The 21,726-nt window shown below is 35.3% G+C and overlaps 1 protein-coding gene across 1 annotated transcript; it reads left to right on the forward strand.

The window, feature by feature from the left end:
- Positions 1-1,912: 1,912 nt before the first annotated feature.
- LOC106868902 (uncharacterized) lies at positions 1,913-12,133 on the forward strand. The gene is made up of 4 exons (XM_052965925.2): positions 1,913-2,056; positions 4,851-5,101; positions 9,843-9,938; positions 10,999-12,133. The coding sequence occupies exons 1-4, from the start codon at positions 2,035-2,037 to the stop codon at positions 11,317-11,319; spliced, it is 690 nt and encodes a 229-aa protein (XP_052821885.1). The 5' UTR covers positions 1,913-2,034; the 3' UTR covers positions 11,320-12,133.
- Positions 12,134-21,726: the final 9,593 nt, after the last annotated feature.

Below are 21,726 nucleotides of genomic sequence, written 5' to 3' on the forward strand. Positions count from 1 at the left end.
GTTGAGAATATTTACGGTAATGTTGTTGTTGATACCGGCTAGACCTAGAAAAGAAAATAGAAATTGAAAAATCAATATTATCGATCTTTATTTCTAGCGAATATTCCCACTTTTACTTTCATTTCATCACTTCCCTGGTACAGAGGAAGTTTCATATGAATTTTTACTTAGAAAATTTCTTTGAATAGGTGTTTCCTAAACTTGAAAAATAACGAAGAAAACGAAATTTACAATAGAACAAGGAAGCAGAGATTTCCGCGGAAGAAATGAAAGAGGAAATTGATAACAAAGCGGGACATTTTAGCGGGGAAATCAAAAGCGTCTGTATTAGAACAATTATGTGATGTGGTGGCGTTCAAGCTTTACTGAAAAGAAATTAAAGATATAGGGTGATAATGCACAACAAAAACAATAACAATAACAAAATCGCCGAAGGCAATAACACCGATGATGAGGGGGTGGGTGGTGGTGGTGTTCTTAATGATACTGGTTATAATGATGATAATAAAGATGATGATGATGGTAGTGTAGTTGTTGTTGTTGGTGGTGGTGGCGGTAATGATGATGATGGTGGTGGTTGTGACGACGACGACGACAGTGATGATGATGATGATGATGATGATGATGATGATGATGATGATGCTGGAGGTGATTATATACATCAGTGGTTCCCAACCTTTTCTCTACCGAAGACCCCTTTTTTATCTAAATGAGTTTTCCCACGGACCCCAGGATAATGAAAGGTCTGTCAGCTTAATAACATGTCCACGAACCACACCCGCCTCCTCCCCCCGTACTATCTTTGCGGACCCCCAGGAGTCCGCGGACAACAGGCTAGGAACCACTGATGTAGACGGTTAGCATGATTATCTTCATGATAAGGAAGATAATTAGTTCAATAAAAATTATGAAGTTCCAGAGGTATTTAATATGGGAAAAAAAGGGAAAAAATGGTAAAAAAAAGAAAAAAAAGATAAAAAAAAGAAAAATGATAAAAAAAGAAAATGATAAAAAAAAAGAAAAGATGATAAAAAAAATCTAGCGGCATTTCTAAACTTGACTTGATAAAAATAAAGGCTAAATTTTCTTTATATCGCATCCAACCGTTTAAATAAAGCGACAGAAATACAACGGAAGAAAAAAAGTGATGCTGTGGTCTTCATGTAGTACCAAACTAATTGTAATTTATTCAACAAGGCGCAGGAGTGGCTGTGTGGTAAGTAGCTTGCTTACCAACCACATAGTCCTGGGTTCAGTCCCACTGCGTGGCACCTTTGGCAAGTGTCTTCTACTATAGCCTCGGGCCTACCAAAGCCTTGTGAATGTATTTGGTAGACGGAAACTGAAAGAAGCTCGTCGTATATATGTATATATATATGTATATATATATATATATATATATATATATATATATATATATATATATATATATATATATGTATATATATATGTATATGTGTCTGTGTGTATATGTTTGTGTGTCTGTGTTTGTCCCCCCACCCAACATCGCTTGACAACCGATGCTGGTGTGTTTGCGTCCCCGTAACATAGCGGTTCGGCAAAAGAGATACGATAGACTAAGTACTAGACTTACAAAAAATAAGCTCTGGGGTCGATTTGCTCGACTAAAGACGGTGCTCCAGCACGGCCGCAAGTCAAATGACTGAAACAAGTAAAAGAGTAAAGGAATAAGTCTGTATGGAGAACTGAAAGTTGTTTGTCTCTTTCCACTGGTGGCGGATATCGCGGGAAATTGTTCTTTCAGTTTCCGTAATGACATCATCAGCCATCACTATATTGTCTTCCGAAAAGGTATTTTGATGAAAATTTACTTTCATTTGTGTCATGCGTTTAATATGAATTTCACCTCTTGAGTTGGTATATATATGAGGGAATTTTCAAGGATGGAACAGTTGAAGATACGGCTCAGGACTCAAGCACACGCTAACAAGTGTTCTAACTACAGCGATAACGTATCCGACAACGTTATTATTTTCAACACTGATACACAACTTTTGAAGATAGAATACAAGAATGGCATTGGAACTGTTGAAAGGTACGATTAAGTCTTTTCCAATCTTCATTTGAATATCGTTTAATTCCTGCGATTGCTTTCTTTCTTGTTTTCCTTTTGTTCTATTGTTTAGGAGGAAGGGTCTGTTCCCATGATTTTTTTCTCAGGTCCTCTGAGACCAGTAAAACTGACGTGGTTAAAATTCCTCCTCGATTAATGCCAGTCAACATTCACAGGTAAAAGAAAAGATAATATAAGCAAGATAATATAAGCAAGATATCCAGGGGTCCGAAATTGTAGGAGGTAAAAAAAAAAAAAACTAGGTGGCGGATATATCAAATGTGACAGAAGTATGAGAAACGAATGAACAGGGAATATTCGAATGAATGAAATAAAAAAAAAAAAGTCCAAGGAACAGAGGTCACTGCGTCAGCGTTACTAAAAACTGGAGGGAGGAGGGGCAGCATGTAAAGGGTGGTGGTGGTGCAAAAGTTGAAGTGTGTCGGTAAGCGTTTTCAGGCTGGGTAAGCCTTTTTCGGGGGGTTGCTGTCTAGGATGTCTAAATATGAAACAAGAGCTCCGTCCCATAATTAGTTACAGTAATTAATCGGGGCCCAACCGGAGTTTTGTAGAAGGTTCACAGTTGATGTAAAACTGAGTAGTTCAGCTGTTTCTAAGCTGAAAATTATATATGTATGTATGTATGTATGTATGTATGTATGTATGTATGTATATATGTGTATATATATATATATATATATATATATATATATATATATATATATATATATATATATATATATGGCCACAGTCAAATGACTGAAACAAGAGTAAAAAAGTATGTATGTATATGTTGCTATTGAGTTGTTTTGACTCCTATTTCTAGCAATGCTGGTACTACTTAGTACCCTGTGTCTATAAATTTGCCTTCAGGGTATTAAATCGCTAGTAAGCCACCCGTATTATATCCGCTGTTGTAGGGAGCTTGTCTCGTCTCCCTTGTCAGCTTATTTAGATAGTGCTCTTCTGGCTAATGAGTCGGTTTGACTCTTATTTCTAGCAATGCCGGTACCGCTTTGTACCTTCTCTCGCTTTAGTGACGTCTATAATCCTTGCCTCTATGTTGTTAAATTGTTGACAAGCCATCCATATCATTTATAGTTCCCCCCCCCCACACACACACATTTTAAAATTCTTTTATTCTTTTAAGTGTTTCAATTATATGACTGCGGTCATGCTAGAGCGCCGCATTGAGGAGTTTTAGCCGAACACATCGGCCCCAGGACTCATCTTTTATAACCTAGTACTTATCTTATCGGAGTCATTTCCCGAACCGCTAAGTTATGGGGACGTAAACACACCAACACCGGTTGTCAAGTGGTGATAGGGAGACAAACACAGATACAAAGACTATACATACGCATATATATATATATATATATATATATATATATATATATATATATATATATATATATGTAAATATATATATATATATATATATATATATATATATATATATATATATATATATATATACAATCATTCATATATATATGTATGTATGCATGTATATATGTATATATATATATATATATATATATATATATATATATATATATATATATATATATATATATATATATACGACGGGTTTTTCCAGTTTCTGTCTACCAAATCCACTCACAAGGATTTGGTCTGCCCGATTTGGTCAAGGTGCTGCGTAGTAGGGCTGAACCCAGAACCACGCAGCTGGGGAGCGAGCTTCTTACCACACAGCCTCCACCTCCACCTATGTTTAATTTATTTCCTAAAATGCCTTTCGTAAATTACCCTTAGGGAGTGAATTGGTAGAGATGTCAGAGCGCAGAACAAATGCCTTGCAGGACAAATATGGATGCGCGTGACTTAGTGGTAAGGCTGTTGAATTCATGATCGTAAAATTGTGGTTTCGATTCCAGGAGCGGAGGATGCGTTGTGTCCTTGAGCAAGGCACTTCATTTCACATGGCTCCAGTCCGCTCAGCTGGCAAAAATGAGTTAATCCTGCATCTCGTCCAGTGGGGAAATACAATATAGTCATCACGGAAACCGGGGAACCGGCTATATGAATCGAAGTGATTCAAGAACGATCTATGTAAACGCCTTGTGGTATTTGTTATGGTTCCCTGAACCCCGAGTTCAAATCTTATCGCGGTCAGTTTCCATTTCAAACAAAGCTCCAGTTCAGGACGAGTTGGAATTATACATACATAAATAACATACGAGAAGGTCAAGGCACCCAGCCTTGACCTTCGTCTTTTATCTATATATAGGGAACCTAGGATCTCATTATAACAATATGCCCTTTATTTAATCGATGGACTGTGATTTGAAGAAGATTTGGTTCTTATTTCTAGCAGGTCGAGCGGTCACGTAGTAATTCCCTCATTAGTTCCTTAAGTACTAGTCACATGACTCTCATTGCCCTGAATCATGGTAAAATCCATTTCCCAAACCAATTTTAACCCTTTGCCTGTCCTCTGTATTCCATCTAATACCCTAGCATCCATGCATCATATATCATACATATTCCTAATTTTTTCCAACTACCAGAGCGACATGAGACATAAGAATGCTTTATTTTACTCAGAACGTATGAAACAAAGATTTACTAAAAATTTGAACGCAAGTACGGACGCTTAAGATAAACTTATGAAAATACTTTGGACAGTCAATGGGTCACAAATACTTCTTTATATTAGCAGCTCATTATTGAATATATTCTCATTGTTTTCCACGTGTAATTTAGTTGTAAATATATTTTAATTCTAAATGTATATCTTAAATACTTACAGGATACCCAGCTGGCAAACTAATGGCTATGTTAGCAATACTGTTCCTTCGAAAAAGTTGGACAATGGCGCTACCATTTGTTACTCAAGAAGCGACGTCTAGACCTTGGACTCAGCCATGTACTCCGTATGCGAATACGGACAGTGCTATAGACATACACATAGATTCAGAAGACACTTCTTCCATATTAAACAGATTGAAATATGAAACAAAAGAAACATTTTATCATGTAACGTACTTGGAAAAAGCTATGGTAAATATGATTTCATATTTCAATAAATGCGCTTTAATTCTATCTATCTACCTATCTATCTATCTATCTATCTATCTATCTATCTATCTATCTATCTATCTATCTATCGATCTACCTACCTCTCTCTCTCTCTCTCTATATATATATATATATATATATATATATATATATACACACACACATTCTGTATGTATCCTTCATAGAAAAATGTTAACATTCATTCTATAAGCCCATACTAACCCTGAAGAAGTTCTACTCCCATATAGTTAAAAATGATGCCTTAATTAGCCTATAACCAAATGCTTAAAATTGCATAGCAACAAGGGGCTGAAACATATATGTAGGTTTTTTCACATCTCTCATTTTCTTTTGAGCTTTACAACATATATAATTTATTTGTATTGTAATGTTTTAAGAAAAATTTCAACATCTTTATATCATACAAATAAATTATTCATATATCCATCTTTCTCCATTTCCTTTCTTTCAACATTAATAATAATAATAATAATAATAATAATAATAATAATAATAATAATAATAATAATAATAATAATAATAATAATAATAATAATAATAATAATAATAATAATAATAATATATTTATATATGATATTTGATATATATATATATATGATATTTGATATATATATGTATATGTATGGCCCATTTTGTTTCACTGAAACACAAAATAGACCTACGGACTAAAGAGAGCAAGCCGTAACGTGTGGCATAAAGAGTTGAAGAGTTCACAAAACGTAACAAAAGGGCTTTTGGCACAAAAACAAAAATAACAATAAAGCTGAATTAATAACGCAACATGTCGTGCGTGTTTAATTAGCAATATATATATGTATATATATATATATATATATATATATATATATATATATATATATATATATATATATATATATATATATATATATATATATATATATATATATATATATATATATATATATATATATATGTATATATATATGTATATATGTATTATACACGCGTATAGACACTTAGTCAGACAGTGAATTTCCCAAATTTTGATCTGGGAAGTACTTGTGTTTATTTAGTCGTTTTAAATTACCATGAGTAATGATTCCATCATTAATTGTTCACTTCTCTATGCGGAATTCAGTTTAGTGTGAATGCGTTTACCACTACTGACCTCCTTCCGCCTAGTTTTCTCTCTCTCTCTCTCTCTCTCTCTCTCTCTATATATATATATATATATATATATATATATATATATATATATATATATATATATATATATATATATATATATATATACATGTATATATATATATATATATATATATATATATATATATATATATATATATATATATATATATATATATAGATATATATATATATATATATATATATATATATATATATATATATATATATATATATATATATTGTTGTACTTGGGGATGGTCATATTGCCAGTTTAGCCAATAAAAACACACGCACTGTATATTTGGTGTTAATTTTTTTTTTTTTTTTTCAGCTTTATATTACATTAATCTTAATCTTAATCTTATTTCGGCCAGAGTTCTTTCGTCACACTTCTGTGACCTCATCAGTTGTCCTTTGTTTCCTTCTTTCTTATGTGTGTCTCACCTTGCTAACTATCAGCCATTTTGTATACAAATAATAATAATAATAATAATAATAATAATAATAATAATAATTTTGATACAAAATGGCTGATAGTTAGCAAGGTGAGACACACATAAGAAAGAAGGAAACAAAGGACCACTGATGAGGTCACAGAAGTGTGACGAAAGAACTCTGGCCGAAATAAGATTAAGATTAAGATTAATGTAATATAAAGCTGAAAAAAAAAAAAAAAAAAAATTAACACCAAATATACAGTGCGTGTGTTTTTATTGGCTAAACTGGCAATATGACCATCCCCAAGTACAACAACATCTGTTTCAACACACGATTTCACATAAAAAATCTTGCAAAACAAATATGTAAACGGAATATATATATATAGTTTTAGGGAAAATAGCCAAGTTTCAAGAACTCATCGATGAAAATCCGCTATCACATATAGAAAAATTAATAATTAAAAGCACAATAAATGAGTATAATATAAAGTAAAGTAAATATCATAAGATAAATATAATATATTATATTTATCTTAATTTTTCTATATGTGATAGCGGATTTTCATCGATGAGTTCTTGAAACTTGGTTATTTTCCCTAAAACTATATATTTCATATATATTTTATCTATAAAGCTCAATTTAATTTTAATTTTTTATAAATTGATTTTAATTGAGTTTTTACCTGTAATTTTGGATTTGTCCCTAATATTATTATATATATATATATATATATATATATATATATATATGTACTGCTGCCCCTTGTGGTCTTCCCATACAAAACAAAACATTTCGAGGATTGAATCACCCCAGAGTGCACTCACCAAACGAATTGAAGGCATGACTGATCTTGATTACTGGGACCGCCTTAAAGCCTTGAAGCTCTACTCTCTCCAGCGCCGCCGCGAGCGGTACATCATTTGTACGATGTAGGAAATATACCGCCAGCATTGCCTAAACGACCTGAACATTAGTTTCAAGGTTCATCCAAGGCTGGGACCACGGGCCATACGTCCCCTGCCCAATTCAGGATCACAATATATAGGCACACTGCGGCATAATTTCTTTTCCTCAACAGGCCCTGCCCAGTTTAACATTGTCCCGATACAGATAAAAGAGGAAAAGGATCCTATCAGCTTTAAACGGAGTCTAGACAGATTTCTTCAAGGAATATCAGACAAACCACCCATACTTGAATGGTCCATAGACAAAACTTGACTGTAAAAAGGATTTAGATAATCCTATCAAGTGGTGCTATTAAGTTAGACATGGCCTGGACCAATCTTTGGTCGAAACATATCTAAGTTTATCTAAGTTTATATATATATATATATATATATATATATATATATATATATATATATATATATATATATATATATATATATATATATATATATATATATATATATATATATATATATATATATATATATATATATATATATATATATATATATATATATATATATATATATATATATATATATATATATATATATATATATATATATATATATATATATATATATATATATATAGGTGCAGGAGTGGCTGTGAGGTAAGAAGTTTGCCTCCCAACCAGATAGTTTCAGATTCAGTCCCACTGCGTGGCACTTTGGGCAAGTGTCTTCTACTATAGTTTCGGGCCGACCAAAGCCTTGTGAGTGGATTCAGTAGATGGAAACTGAAAGAAGCCCGTCGTATATACATGTATATATATCCACATAGCCATTACTCTTATATATCCACACAGCCACTATTCATTTATATATTGTATATACATATATACCAGTCTAGTCATATATCTATCTATCTATCTATCTATCTATCTATCTATCTATCTATCTATCTATCTATCTATCTATCTATCTATCTATATTTGAAGTCTTACAGCCGTTTCTGGGATAACCCAAGTGGGAGGTTAACATGTCTACGCATAGAGTATTCCGTCATCAGAGACAAGGTATGAATATTTTATACAGAGAAAATTTACAGTTTACAAGGAATTAAATAAAGAATAAAGAAGTAAATAGAAGAATAAAGAATAAAGGTAGAGTATAGACGGGAAAAGAATGAGTAGTGAAGATTATTCTTCTGTCGTTATTCTCCCGTCTGTATTCTACCTTCACTCTTTATTCATCTATTTTATTCCTTATAAATGTGGATATATTTTATTCCTTGTGAACTGTAAATTTTTCCTGTCTAAAATATTCATACCTTGTTTATAATGATCCAATAACCAGTGCGTAGACATGTTAACCGACAAACTTGGATTATCCCAGAAACGGCTGTAAGGCTTCAAATTCACCTTACCTTAATTAGATTATTCTAAATGACTCGAGATATTCGTTCTGCCTTGGTTTTGCTTTTTCGTCTTAATAAAATATATACCTGCTATAACGGAACTCTAATACTGATCCCTAGATCCAGCCTCAGCTGTGAACTTGGAACCTAACAAACGACCAACTATAGCACTTACTCAGCGTACCTCTTCGTTTAGATCACATGTGAACTAAACCCCACATATTCTTTATATGTATATGTATATATATATATATATATATATATATATATATATATATATATATATATATATATATATATATATTTGACCCCAATATATTTACATTACGGAGACGCAGGGGGAGCACTAAGTAGTGATAAGTGAAAATACAATGTTATCAGCTCGAATATGCTTGATACATGTTCGAACTGGGAAAGAAGCCACTCACTGTATTTTCTCATGAAGAATATATCTCACTTGTTGACAAATGATCAGCTCGCAGTGACACCGACCTAGACTCACAGTCTAGGTAGGTGGCGCTGCGAGCTGACCGACGTGTGTACACACCATTTGTCAACAAACAGGATATATTCTCCGTGACAAAACGCAGTGAGTAGCTTGTTCCCCAGTTCAAACGTTCATCAAGTATATTCCGACTGGTAATAATATTCCAATATATTTAGACTATTCATCATCGGTTCCAGTATAACTTTCATTGACCACGGAGTATGCATGCATGAATGTAAACTGAAATTCACAAATTTTGTTTCATCCTAATTTTCTTTTTAACGCACTTCCTAATATTTGGTTTTATATATTCTATAGGCCGTTAGATTTAATGATGCAGAAATAGTTTCATATCTTGAAATGAAAACTCTTTCCGGTTTTCCCGAGATACCAAGCAGTCAGAACAGCACACAGGTAACTCTCTTTTAACTGTTTTATTTCAATCAGAAACCTCGGTACTTTTTCTTTTTAGAATGCGCCTATGAAAAGTATAACCATCAGTGTTTACAGTCGACTTAATTATAGCAGATAAATTCGATCACTGTTGTTTCTCAACATAGTGACTGCTTCGTTTACTAGCGCTGTGAATTTAATTTGTCACTTTGAATGTTGTAATGAAAGAAAATAACCAGGTGCAAAAACAAAACTAAATTTGCTACAGCAATACGTGTTCGTCCCTGCTTCGCTTAAAAAAAGGCGGCGGTGAGCTGGTAGAAACGTTAGCACACCTGGCGAAATGCTTAGTGATATTTCGTCTGGCTTTACGTTCTGAGTTCAAATTCCGCCGAGGTCGACTTTGCCTTTCATCTTTTCAGGGGTCGATAAATTAAGTACCAGTTGCGTACTGGGGTCGATCTAATCGACAGGCTCCCTTCCCCAAAATTTCGGGCCTTGTGCCTAGAGTAGAAAAGAATGGAATGGTCTGGTCGTGAAATTAACGTATAAGTGGCTGAGCACTCCGCAGACACGTGTGCCCTTAACGTAGTTCTCAGGGAGATCCAGCGTGACACAGAACGTGACGAAGCTTGACCTTTGAATTACAGATACAAATCATTTTTGCCAGCTGAGTGGACTGAAGCAACGTGAAATAAAGTGTCTTGCTCAAGGAGACAACGCACTGCCGGGAATCGAACCCACGGCCTGCGATCGTGCGCGAATACCCTAACCACTGCGCCACGCTCCCTGACTGTTATTAGTTTATAGTTCTTAGTTCAAATGTTTCCGTCCGTAAAGCATAGAGAAAGATAAAAATGAGGTTGACTTGGTTTAATAGTTACGTTAATTGGAGGTGAAGTGCACGAATGATACGTCAACTGCTAAATGGCTAATTAATTTCTTACCACTTAATAATGACTTTATTAAAAATTACAATATGTTAAATAGCTTTATTTTCATCCATCTTAAATTACGAATTTATGTCAGTATAATCCTTTCTTTATGCATAATATATAACGTATAAATATTTCTTTTACAGAATAAAAGTGATTTGTATAGTGAGGTTTTTGTGGCACTGTCAAAGGTAGCAGTATTCCTGGAACAAATGCAAACAGATGAAGATAATTCAGAAATGAAATATGAATTAGAGGATTTACAATCTGAGAATTTCTCACAACTCTGTGATCTACAAATGTGGCTTCGTTCTACTGGTGTAAACGAAACGTTTGAGACACTTCGTTCTGTCATGCCTCATAAACTACGTCATGTTGGCAACACATTTAAAAGATATGAAAGAGATTTCGTAGTTGTTTCCAGATATGGAAAACTTCTTCGTCGCTATCAGGATTATTATAATTAATTGGAACAACCCTGTTATATTTTCTTTTCCACCAAACACAAATATCACCCTTATTCAAGAATGAATATCTAAATATTGGATTATATTAATCTGAAGTATATTCATATATATTATTTTTCAAGAACATTAATAAAAATAACAGAACATATCTCATTCAACATATCATATACAGTTCAAACTTAAAATAACTGGGCTGACCTACAAAATCTACAAATTAGTAGATTATTTAGATAAAAATAATTTTTTTTTTTTTCACAATTTGCCTAGCAAAATATGCTAAATTTCCATATTTCATACCAAAAATTTAAATCGAGAGATACGTTTGTTCATTGTTAATATTTAGAATATATAAATTGTAAGGATTAAAATCGCACAACTTGCAGCATTCCACTCGAAACATTCCTGGCATTACTTGGTTGGTTTCCTTGAATAACGGTGCTCGTGTATCTCCCAAAATATACTGGTGCTTTTAAAGAAGAACAAGGGATTAGGGCAATATATAAGTGATTTAAATTTCCTATTGAATATTTATAATTTATACTCTCTCGGAAAGGCGAGAATCTCACAAAAGCTTTTTAAACAGCATTCACATACCGGTGCTTTTATATGATTATTTATTATAATTTATGCTTTTAATTTATATTAAATTTTAACACGTCTATTTAATTGATTGTATAATGTCTCTCTTCCCCCCCACATTCCATTTTTATATAACTTTGTTCATTCCAACCCCACGTTTTGTAACCCCTGTCTGTAACGGTTTTATTGTATATATGAAAAGGTCTGTTGGTTATAATAAAAAGTAACATTGTTATTGTTGTTGAATATTGGTTTCAAATTTTTGCACAAGGCCAGTAATTTCGGGCAAGGGGCTGAGTTGATTACATTGACTCCATTGTTCATTTAGAACTTATTTTATCGATCTCGAAAGAATGAAAGGCAATGTCGATTCCGGCGGAATCTTCGTTCAATATTAACGAAGAAAACACGTTTGATTCCGAGGTCTGTAAAATCTCAGCAATTTTCGCACATTTTATCTAAATAGGGATACATTTTTGTTGAATTTATGTCATTTCTACACAGAAATTGTATCTCATCCGTTCTGTTAGCTTCCTGTCTTACCCAAATTTCCTCAATCGACGGAATTGTCTCTTTTTAACTTTTACATTTGAAAAATTTGCACGTTTTTGAAAAACAAATATGGAATCGTGTAACGGAATCATAATGTTCATAATCGGAAAAAAATACGGGAACCATAGGACATGTATGTATGTATGTATGTATGTATGTATGTATGTATGTATGTATGTATGTATGTATGTATGTATTGCATTCCCGGCATATGCCTAGAAGCCGTAGCAGTCTTCCCAACGAGATAACATATAGGGAAGATAACTAAAACTATAGATTCAGTAGTTACTTCCCTTGAAACAAATCCCATCACAAGATATAGAACATTAAATCCGCATTAATTCCCTTTAATTATGTCGCACACATGTTCGCTCGCTCATTCGCTCGTTCACTCCCTCACTCACTCACTCACTCACTCACTCACTCACTCTTTCACTCACTCGCTTACTCACACATTCACTCACTCACACTCACTCACTCGCATACACATACGTACATATTCTTTTATTCATTTATTCTTTTACTTGTTTCAGTCATTTGACTGCGGCCATGCTGGAGCATCACCTTTAGTCGAACTTATCGACCCTAGGACTTATTCTTTGTAAGCCTAGTACTTATTCTATCGGTGTCTTTTGCCGAACCGCCAATTTTACGGGGACGTTAAGCGACGGTGGGGGACAAACATAGACAAACAAACATATAGAAACACACACACACACACACACACACACACACACACACACACACACGCACACGCACACACGCACACACACACACACACATACACACACTCACACACACACACACACTCTCTCTCTCTCTCTCACACACACACACACACTCAATCATACATATATATATATATATAAGCAGGCTTCTTTCAGTTTCCGTCTACTAAATCGACTCACAAGGCTTTGCTCGGCCCGTGGCTATAGTAGAAGACACTTGCGCAAGGTACCATGCAGTGGGACTGAACCCGGGACCATGAGGTTGGGAAGCAAGCTTCTTACCACACAGCGACGCCTGCGTCTATGTTATATACAATGTATACACAATTCAAAGAAAGAAAGCGTGAAGAAATATTTGAATACTAAATTTATTCAGACATCACGGGGTTAAAACAAATTACTTTAAACGTTTTTCGTCTCCCTTTTCTGTGTGTGTGTATGGGGGGGGGGAATTCATCGTGGTCACTGAGATATGCGAGTTTACGTGGATGAGAATCAACAAAGGACCTGGACAGGTGGAAGAAGAGCAATTGAGCTCCTCTCACGTTATCTCGATTTAACACCTGATGACTTTTAATTACGGGTCACCTTATAGGATACAGTTCTATAGTTAAGAGATGAGGAATTATGTACATTATTTACATTAATTACATTTGACCGATATTTGTCCTCATCTTGTTTGTTATTAACACAACGTTTTGGCTGATATACCCTCCAGCCTTCATCAGGTATCTTGGGGAAATTTCGAACCTGGGTTCTTATTCCTAAAGTATTTTACGATGTTATTATTATTATGTTATTATTCAGGTTACTGACCCCGAGATTCCGAGTTCGATTCCAAGCAGTGACCTGAATAATAATAATAATAATAATAATAATAATAATAATAATAATAATAATAATAATAATAATAATAATAATATCGAAAAATACCTTAGGAATGAGAACCCGGGTTCGAAATTTCCCCAAGACACCTGAAGAAGGCTGGTGGGTATATTAGCCGAAACGTTGTGTTAACAATAAACAAGATGAGGACTAATATCCGTCAATTGTAAATAATGTAAATAATGCACCCTATAGGATGTTTTGCATCGCAAAAAACCGGCTACACTGACGGCCCTTTGGGAAGAAATCGAAATGGCATGTGCTGTAATTTCACAGGACACTTTGGTCAACGGTACCCAAGCAGCAGTTCTCCACATTTAATAAGTCTGGAAGCTAATGACTACCGCACTGAGCACCACACACACACACACACACACACACACACACACACACACACACACACACACACACACACACACACACAATTGTCATTCGGTAGAAATTAAGAAGGGACTCAACGGTCGAAAGTTTCGAAAATGGCATTTGTCATTCTCAAGAAATTCTAGGACATGATTTACTTTGTAACTACATAGATAGACCCATCTCTTAATGTCACTGCCCAAACGAATAACAAAACCAGAAAGGAGCGATGGAAAGACAACGACTGCAATGAAATGATTTACACACACTACAACGCAACACTACAACGCAACACTTCTTAAAAATATACAGTAATAAACTCATACAGGGAATACCCAATAAATTGAATTAACCCAACAACATATGCCACACAGGCCCGATATCCAGCAGAAGAACAGAACCTACACTGCACAAACAACACGCAATCCAAACACTAATACAACAGAATACCCCATAACAAAACATACTGATGAAATACAATACTCTCCCCATCAAAAGAAAAAAAAAACAAAAACAAAAACAAGAAGGAAATGCTGCACACACCTCACCAACAGGAAAGTGAAGCAAGCGATGCAATAAAAAAGTTACTTGAAACTACCAGATGTTGAATAATAATAGTGGTGATGACGTTGGTGACGAACATTACCTTACCTCAGTTTATGAGAGACAAGACAAACTCTGCTGGTAGCAGCGAAAATGATATTGGACCTTTAAGGGAAGGCCTCTCGTTCGGCAGAGGATCAGTAGAGATGAAGGCTGATCACAGCTGTTATCCTAAGACAACATCAACAAATAAAGAGAATAAGGAGAAGGATGTGGATCAACGAAGAAAACAGGATAGCGATGCAGTACTACTTCGACAATGAACCTAAAAGAAGCGGGGTTATAGAAAACGGATGTTAACAGTTTGGGTAGAGAAGGTTATGTTTAAAGTGACTGAGCAGAGACTATGAGATTAAGTTAATGCTATTAGGAGAAGAAATTGGATGACAGAATTGGCGCTGGAAGAAATCACAAGAGAACTGGAAAAGAAAGACCAGGCAGTAGAAAAGCTAAACAAAAACATAAGAGATACAGTTCAAACCAAGGAAAAAACCTAAAGGAAGGGGAAAAAAATAAATAATAGCCCTACCAATCAGAAAGGGACAACTGGTACCAGCGACTTAAGCTGAGAAAGATCAGAAGATTTTAGATGAGTTGCAGGAAGAAACCAGTTAAGAAGAATGGAAAAGATTATTAGTATCAAAGACTATTAGTATTAAAAAAGAAGATTATCTGACAGGCAAGAGAAGGTTTTATATGGTAAATTCCCAAAGATAGTTGCAGGAAATAGTAATAGTCCTTTCTACAATAGGCACAAGGCCTGAAATTTTGGGGATGGGACTAGTCGATCACATCAACCTCAGTGTTTCAATGGTACTTGATTTATCGACCCCGAAAGGATGAAAAGCAAAGTCGACCTCAGCGTAATTTGAACTCAGAATGAAACACCGCTATGTATTTCGTCCAGCGTGCTAACGGTTCTGCCAGGTCGCCGCCTTAAGGAAATAGTAATAGTGAGACATGGTTAGGGTTGCAGAAAGGCTGACCTTTCCACAACCTGCTGAATCTATTTATAGACCTGCAGAATATGATCTATTCACCAATCTGCTGCCCAACTATTCCACTACAATGGTAGTGGTGGTGATGGTGATAATGAAAAAGAAAATAATAATAATATGCTACAGCTGCTGATACTAAATACTACTAATACTACAATAATACTACAACTACTACTATTATGATAGCACAGGAATCTGAGGCCCAACTACCACCCTTACCACTACCCCTACCCGTGCTACTGTTGCTGTTGCTAAAACCACTGCTACTACTACACATAAAAACAATAATACCAGTGATATCAGTGATGATGATGATAATAATAATAATAATAATAATAATAATAATGAAAGGAAACGGGTGGAATCTCCTTATGGGCTCATAATGATACATCTAGTGATGGTGTCACAATAAAAACACTGGTAATTGCGTAACCTGATAATCTCTACCTCATATGAGTGACAATGAAAAAACAAAATATTGTGAATAACGGTGGTAACGAAACTGAAGCCAATGATGGTGACAGTGTTACACCCAGTGGGCTCAGAGATTCTGGTCTGCCTCCAGCCTGTCGATGTCCAGAAAGGGACCACCACACACGGCGTAGAGGGAGCAAGCAAATTAATGCTGTGGTCATGGAGTGTTACTACCTGAGCAGCCCAGTAGATGAAAATGGGGCTCAAATTAGGGGTTACCGACAACGTATGTATGATCATTGGAGAGAAAAGGGATTGTTTCAACACACGGAACAGAGACTATGTGATCAAACTAGAGCAATAAGAAAAATTGTTGGTTCACAGAAGTAGAGCTCGAAGTTATCAAAAGACGGGTCATGGAAAATAGCAGCGGAGGAAGCGATGAAAATACAGTTCTTACTAATAAGAGTAATCTCATAGCTCAGGAAAGGAGCAGTGGTAGTTTACTTGAGAGACATATAGATGATCTAAAAGAAGACGATAAAACTAATAGCGACATGACAGATGAACAAAAGGCAATCTACGACAGAATAAAGGTAAGACTACAGGAGAACGATAGCGACATTATTTGCAACCTTAAGAAGGTTGACCGGTGGAAATTGAACCAAGAAACGAAAAATGTCAATGAAATTCTGAAATACATCAGAACAAACATCACAGAAACAAATAATTTGATCAAGGCAGCAAGCATTGTTGTAGCAGAAAACGTGGATGTTGTTGTCAAGACGAAGACATACAATGGGAGTGACAAAAGAAAAGACCCATGGTGGAAAAGAAGAATCCAGGCAGGGTTAGATCAGCTCTCGAAGGAAATGTCTGTGTTAGACCGAAAAGAGAAAGGGGAGCTTAAAAACGAACAAAAATACAGGGTGCTGGAAAGGAAGTATAATATTGAAAGAAAGGGCCTGAAATTAGTAATGGAGGAACTGAAACAGCGCCACGTTGCAAAGAAAGCAAAGATGGTAAGATACGACCTAAGAATGAAGGGATACCAGCAGGGTAGGTTATTCAGAGTAGATCAGAAGAGATTCTACAAAGAAATAAATGGAGAGTGTACAGATGAAAAGTTGATACCTGATAACATTGAAAGTTAAAGGTTTTGGAGCGACATCTGGAGCAAAGACAAGGAGCACAAGAAGGATGCCGAATGGTTGCAAGAACTGAAACAAACAGTAGTCTGTCTAAAACGGGAAGAACTAGTCATTTCAGTTAGGGAAGTGAAGGAAATCAGCAGAAAAATGAGCAACTGGAAGGCCCCGGGACCAGATGGAGTTCAAGGCTACTGGATCAAAAGATTTGGTGAATATCATGCACGAATAGCTGCGCAACTCAGCACCTTGTTAAATGACGACTAAGTAATACCAGAGTGGTTGACATTGGGTAGGACAGTGCTGTGCCTGAAAAACATAGAAAAAGGCAATACGGTAGACAATTACAGGCCGATATCCTGTTTGCCACTTATGTGGAAGTTATTGACTGGAATAGTCACAGAGTCAATGTATGGACATCTGGATAAAAATGGAGTCCTGCCACATGAGCAGAAGGGTTGCAAGCGTAAGTGCAGAGGTACCAAGGATGAACTCCTAATAGATAAAACTGTTCTTAGAGACTGCAAAAGGAGGAAAAGTAACTTAGCCATATTATGGATCGACTATCGTAAGGCGTACGATATGATCCTACATTCTTGGATTATGCAGTGTTTTAACCTGTTTGGGAATGCATCGAATGTTGAGCGATTGCTTGGAAAAAGTATGGCGAATTGGAGGACGGACCTGACAGCATACAGAAGAAGTTTAGGGACGAAAAGAATTTGAGTTGTTGTCGTTGTTGTTGTTGCTGGTTTAGGGATCAGGGAGTTTGGGAAGAGCTTGCTCTTCCGTGTGAGCAGGTAGCCCATTTTTTCCATTGCGGAGGTTTTGCTGTAGGGGTTCTCAGCTGTCCATGGCATTCTTGTTGATACGATTTGGAATTGTCAAAGGGGTAGCTTCGATTTATCTAATTGAGGGTAGAAACCCTTTTGATGGGTGGCACTTTCACAAATGTAACACTTGGCCTTTCTGCCCTCAACTAGAACTTTTATGGGTTCCACACCCTCCATGTAAATTATGTCAAGGATCCTGTCAAAGGGTTTTTCAGTCTCCAGCATTTCCACTTTCACCTGGACCACCGACCAATTTTCTTTCGAGGTGGATTTGAAACTTAGACTATAACCGTATTCCTCCAGTATTTTCCCCAGATACTGAATGTTATATAGCTACAAGAGACCCAAAATCTCTTGCTGTTCTATGTGGCAAATCGAACTTTCAGACATTTTTCTGCCTGTGCTGGAGCCGGATTTTCGATCCTAGTCTTCTTCTTAAGACAACGATAGAGCACAGTTCTTTTTACGATTTGATCTTTTTCGCCTGGTGGTAGAGCGGGATTAGGTTTTACCAGGCATTTTCGGAAAAGTTTATCAACATAACTATCAAAAGTGTGCTGCACCTAACTCTCTTCTGTAATTTTGGTGAAAAAGGCTTGGGATTACTTGTTATTTCGTTGTTGTTGTTGTTGTTGTTGTTGTCGTCATTGTTGTTCGAAGTGGAGGACGTGACTTCATTTCCTTGTTAAAAATTTTCCTTTTCTATTTCTCTGGAAGCATGCTGTTATTGTTGTTGTTGTTGTTGTTGTTGTCGTCGTCATTGGTTTCGATATATCTCATTGTTTGTTCCACTTCAAACTGCGTGATGCTGTTACTGAAGTTGTCGTTGATCGATGTGGTTTGAAAGATTTCTTTGTTGAAATATTCCATTCTGTGAATTTTTTCAACGTCACTGTTGTTTACAACAGCCCTGTCGTCTGTTTCTTCCAATGTGGTGACGTAGCACATCACACTTACTCCCTCTTTCACTACGTTCTGATGACGCCTCTCACTCTTTCTCCTTCTCTCGTGTACGAGTGTCACCCTGTCGATTTCTCCAAGATAATAAGGGAAAAACGAAAATATAAAATTAAATAAAAATGTACTCCATGACTAGTGGGCAATACTCGAAAAAAAAACAAAAAAAGAAAACAAGGAACGTCACTAGTTGGTAGGAAACAACTGGCTTTTTACGGCGGCGTAAATTCCCAAACTGGATAAATGATTATCCGTGGTTTTGTTGACAAAATTTCGGAATGAGGTCGTACGTGGCTTGCTTGACTGGCAATAATAATAATAATAATAATAATAATAATAATAATAATAATAATAATAATAATAATAATAATCACAGCAAACCACAGCACATACCCAAGGCACACAGAGCTGCGCTCGGTAGTGAAGTGAAAGCACATTATAAAAATAAAACTACTACTAATAATAATAATCCTTTCTACTGGAAGCACAAGGCCTCAAATTTGGGGGAAGGGATTAAGTCGATTACATCGACTCCAGTACGTTACTGGTACTTAATTTATCGACCCCCGAAAGGGTGAAAGGCAAAGTCGACCTCGGCGAAATTTGAACTCAGAACGTAGCGGCAGACGAAACACTGCTAAGCATTTCGTCCGACGTGCTAACGTTTCTGCTAGATCGACGCCTTAACAACAATAAAATGGGGGTCAACATTGCTTTGTTTCCTTCGGGATCGATAAATTAAGTACCAGTGAAATGCTGGGATCTATTTAATCGACTAATCCCCCCTTCTCAAAATTTCAGGCCTTGTGCTTTTAGTAGAAAAGACTATGTACATGTTTTGTCTTGCTGTAAAAAATGAGCCACAGCAAATATTCTGCTCAATACCAAAGATTTGCTTGTCAGTTGTTTGACCTTAACCAGTTGAGCATGTCCCTTAGTGACTGACGATAGGTGCATCTCTGACCACGAGCAGAAGTTGTGGGGGAGCATCGTAATCATGTGCTGAAATGAATTCTTTGGGGTTTGAATAATACATCTCTAGAAACATGGATGTTTTGTTCATCATCCTTAAACAACCCTTATTCAGGGACCTTTTGAGTGGGACGAGCTATCTATCTATCTATCTATCTATCTTTCTTTGTCTATCTATCCATCCACGCGCACACACACACACACGCACGCACACACACACTCACACACGCACACACACAATATGCCTGTGTGTGTATATATACGCAAAAGTATATCCATTCTTAGATATATTTCTTACACGCATACACACACTCATACTCATACGCACACGCACACACACGCACACACACACACACGCGCGCGCACACACACACACACACACAAACTACACACACATGCACACACACACATAATATGCCTGTGTGTATATATGTACAAAAATATATCCATTCTTACCTATTTCTAACACACACACAATATATATATAGAGTAATGTAAAGTGGTAGCCAAGAAACCGGAAAAGTTCACTGGGAAGGCCATCACGAGGATATTAAGATAACTGAATGAAATAATTTAGGTCACGATGGAACAGAATGGGCGCAGTCAAGAAAGAATTAGAAGCGCATTGTGACAAGCGGTGTATAACAGCATCATATAGTCTGGTGGCTACAGGTGATAGGTACATTAACAAATTTCTCTCTTACTCTGTACACTACACTCACACACACACACACACACACACATACATATATGTCCGACGAACGGGAACGAGAAACTCGGAGTAACAGTTTTTGTCATGTCTTTGCAGCTTTGCTAATAAAGCATATTGCTCTACCTCCGGTATTCGAGCACTATTTTCTCCAACCTTGTCTCTCATTTATGTGCTTACTCTGGTATATATATATATATATATATAAATATATATATATATATATATATATATATATATATATATATATATATATATATATATATATATATATATATATATATATATATATACATATATACATATATACATATACATATATACATATATACATATATATATATATATATATATATATATATATATATATATATATATATATATATATATATATATATATATATATATATATATATATATATAATTTTTTTTATATATCATTTTCTTCATTTTTTACTTCTTTGTAAAAAAACATTTTCATTCTCCTTCTTCTTGAAAATTTGCAATGCAATGAAAGCGGTTAGAAATCTTTATTAAAATATGCTTCCAGTTTAGCATTCTGCCTTATTATTATTTTTCATTTTCCTATATATATATATATATATATATATATATATATATATATATATATATATATATATATATATATATATATATATATATATTCTT

This window comes from Octopus bimaculoides, chromosome 2 (assembly GCF_046866305.1).
Source record: "Octopus bimaculoides isolate indiv1 chromosome 2, ASM4686630v1, whole genome shotgun sequence".
Taxonomy (NCBI): Eukaryota; Metazoa; Mollusca; class Cephalopoda; order Octopoda; family Octopodidae; genus Octopus; species Octopus bimaculoides.

Coding starts and splice junctions, on each gene's coding strand:
- LOC106868902 (XM_052965925.2), top strand. CDS start 2,035: ATGGCATTGGAACTGTTGAAAG. Junction 5,102..9,842: donor CGTACTTGGAAAAAGCTATG/GTAAATATGATT, acceptor TATATTCTATAG/GCCGTTAGATTTAATGATGC. Junction 9,939..10,998: donor GCAGTCAGAACAGCACACAG/GTAACTCTCTTT, acceptor TTTCTTTTACAG/AATAAAAGTGATTTGTATAG.